The sequence below is a fragment of the Echinops telfairi genome, unplaced genomic scaffold (genome assembly GCF_000313985.2).
Source record: "Echinops telfairi isolate 266 unplaced genomic scaffold, ASM31398v2 ScPeMD7_25;HRSCAF=90, whole genome shotgun sequence".
NCBI classification, from domain to species: domain Eukaryota; kingdom Metazoa; phylum Chordata; class Mammalia; order Afrosoricida; family Tenrecidae; genus Echinops; species Echinops telfairi.
Genome location: NW_022103922.1, coordinates 15,690,634 through 15,692,637, shown reverse-complemented (window position 1 = coordinate 15,692,637; position 2,004 = coordinate 15,690,634). Strand labels below are relative to the sequence as shown.

Here is a 2,004-nt window from a genome sequence, read left to right as displayed (position 1 = left end):
TTGTCGGTGGCAATCTTCTGAGTAGCTGCACCAACCTTTTGGTCTCTCTCTCTCTCCTCCCATTTGCAGGATTTCGAAAGCACGTGGGAGCCACATTAATCTTGCCAGCGTTGTCAGGAGTGATCAGCGAGTTTTATTAAAAGCCTCGGCCTCTCCTGAAAGGCCTCCTTGTCTGAGTTCGAAATGAAAGGGGTGTGCTGAGACCCTGGGGCGCACTGTCGGGACCCCTGGCCTGGCTCCGCGGACTCTGAGCTGGCCCTCCTGCAGGAAGCTGAGGCACCTCCTTTGTGCAGGACCTCACTGGTGACGGTCAAGCTGCCCTCGGTCAGCATGCCCTCTCTGTGCTGGGGGGTCCCCAGTGCTCTGCTGCCCCTCCTGCTGCTGCTGCTTCTGGGCCAGGCCAGCCCCACCTCCATCAGCGTGAACCTAGGGGTGACTGTGATGAAGGGCCGTTCTGCCTTCCTGTCGGAGGACAATCTCAAGTTTGCTGTCCCCAAAGAGAAGGATGCCTGCAAAGTGGAAGTGGTGGTGAATGAGCCAATCACCCAGAGGGTTGGCAAACTCACCCCACAGGTAAGCCATATCGGAGGGCTCTGTACTCTCCTGTGTGCGATGCGGGCAAGGGGGTGGGAGTGGGAGGAGGCCGACTTTCTGGGCACAAGTCATGAGATGGCAGATGTTGGAGTTACAATTAGCAGGCCGTGCATCTCATTGTTGGTCCATATGGGGTAAACCTTGTTCTTGAACTTTCTAGGCTGACTGGGTTACAATGCTGTGGTCAATAGGATGGATTCCTAATGACGCTAATTAATACCTGTGGAGGGACCCAAAACTCATGGCCGTCAAGTCAATCCTGATGCATAGCGACCCCATAGGACAGGATAGAATGGCCTCTGTGAGTTTCCAAGACTGTCTTTCTCCCAGAGAGCGGATGTTGGCTTTGAACTCCGGCCCTTCGGCATTGAAGCCCAACTGATAACCACGATGCCACTAGGGAAGGAGGCAGAGTCAAAATAATGTATGGATTAAAAAAAAATCCTACTGTCTGTCAACCATCATGCCCAATTTCTCCTCTTCTATTGAAGAGTGTAAATCCTATCAGTTGGACAAGGGCAAAGGAAGGCAACCAAACATCTCTCCGTTTCTCTGTAAGGAGCCAGTGTGTGTGTGTGTGTGTGTGTGTGTGTGTGTGTGTGTGTGTGAGAGAGTCTTCACCGGAAACTGCCCCACATGACCTTGCTGGCCTCCCTAGTGTGCCCTGGTGAAGAAGTACCAAGACTACACCATGCTTTTGCAATATTGACCTCAGAAGGGCAAAGGTCAGCAGGACCACCTGTTGCTCTAGTAACCTCACCTGGACTGTCCTTGAGTAAGAGGTGCTTGGTTAGAAAAGAGATGGGAATATTTAAGTATTCAGCCTTCTTTATAAATGCCCACGTCATGTTTCCATTAATCAAAGCCTTCAGACTTTGTTATCTGAGGGCATCCTGTGGTCGGTCCTGTGGGCTTTAAAAGTGGACATTTTTATGAATTGTCAGTGGGAGTTTACACTGACACCCGGGAGCAAACTGCCCCTGGTTCCACTGCTTGTTCGGACAGTGGTTGCAACCAGCAAGGACTCATCGGCAGGTGGAGCACTGGGAGCTGCTGCTCTTTCTCAGGATGGTGCCCCTTCCATCGGCTGAACCTTTCATAGGACTTTCACCTCCGTTTGCTAATGAGATGACTTCCAGGAGGTTATTAAAGAGTGGTGCTAGACTTAAATGTCGATAAAACAGTTTTAAAAAAGTGGTACTTAGCTGTTATAGCATAGACACTTTGATGGGATGCTTGCACAACAAGGTATGTTCTATCTAGTAGATATTCTATCTACTACATTTAAAATTTTAGTCCAAAGTAGTAAACACAAAAAATTCGATGTGTCAGGGGCTCCCACCCTATGGGTGTTCTAGATGGGACAGCAACCCAATGTCTGGACCCAGTCGACCACGAGAATTTTTTTTT

The 2,004-nt window shown here is 50.0% G+C and overlaps 1 protein-coding gene across 1 annotated transcript in view; it reads left to right on the top strand.

Annotated features, from left to right (window-relative positions):
• The first annotated feature begins 330 nt into the window (after window positions 1–330).
• Window positions 331–2,004, top strand: part of FREM1 (FRAS1 related extracellular matrix 1) — a 154,649-nt gene continuing 152,975 nt past the window's right edge. The window contains exon 1 of the mRNA XM_004706538.2: window positions 331–573. Coding sequence (XP_004706595.1) covers window positions 331–573 — 243 coding nt within the window. The remainder of the gene's footprint in view (window positions 574–2,004) is intronic.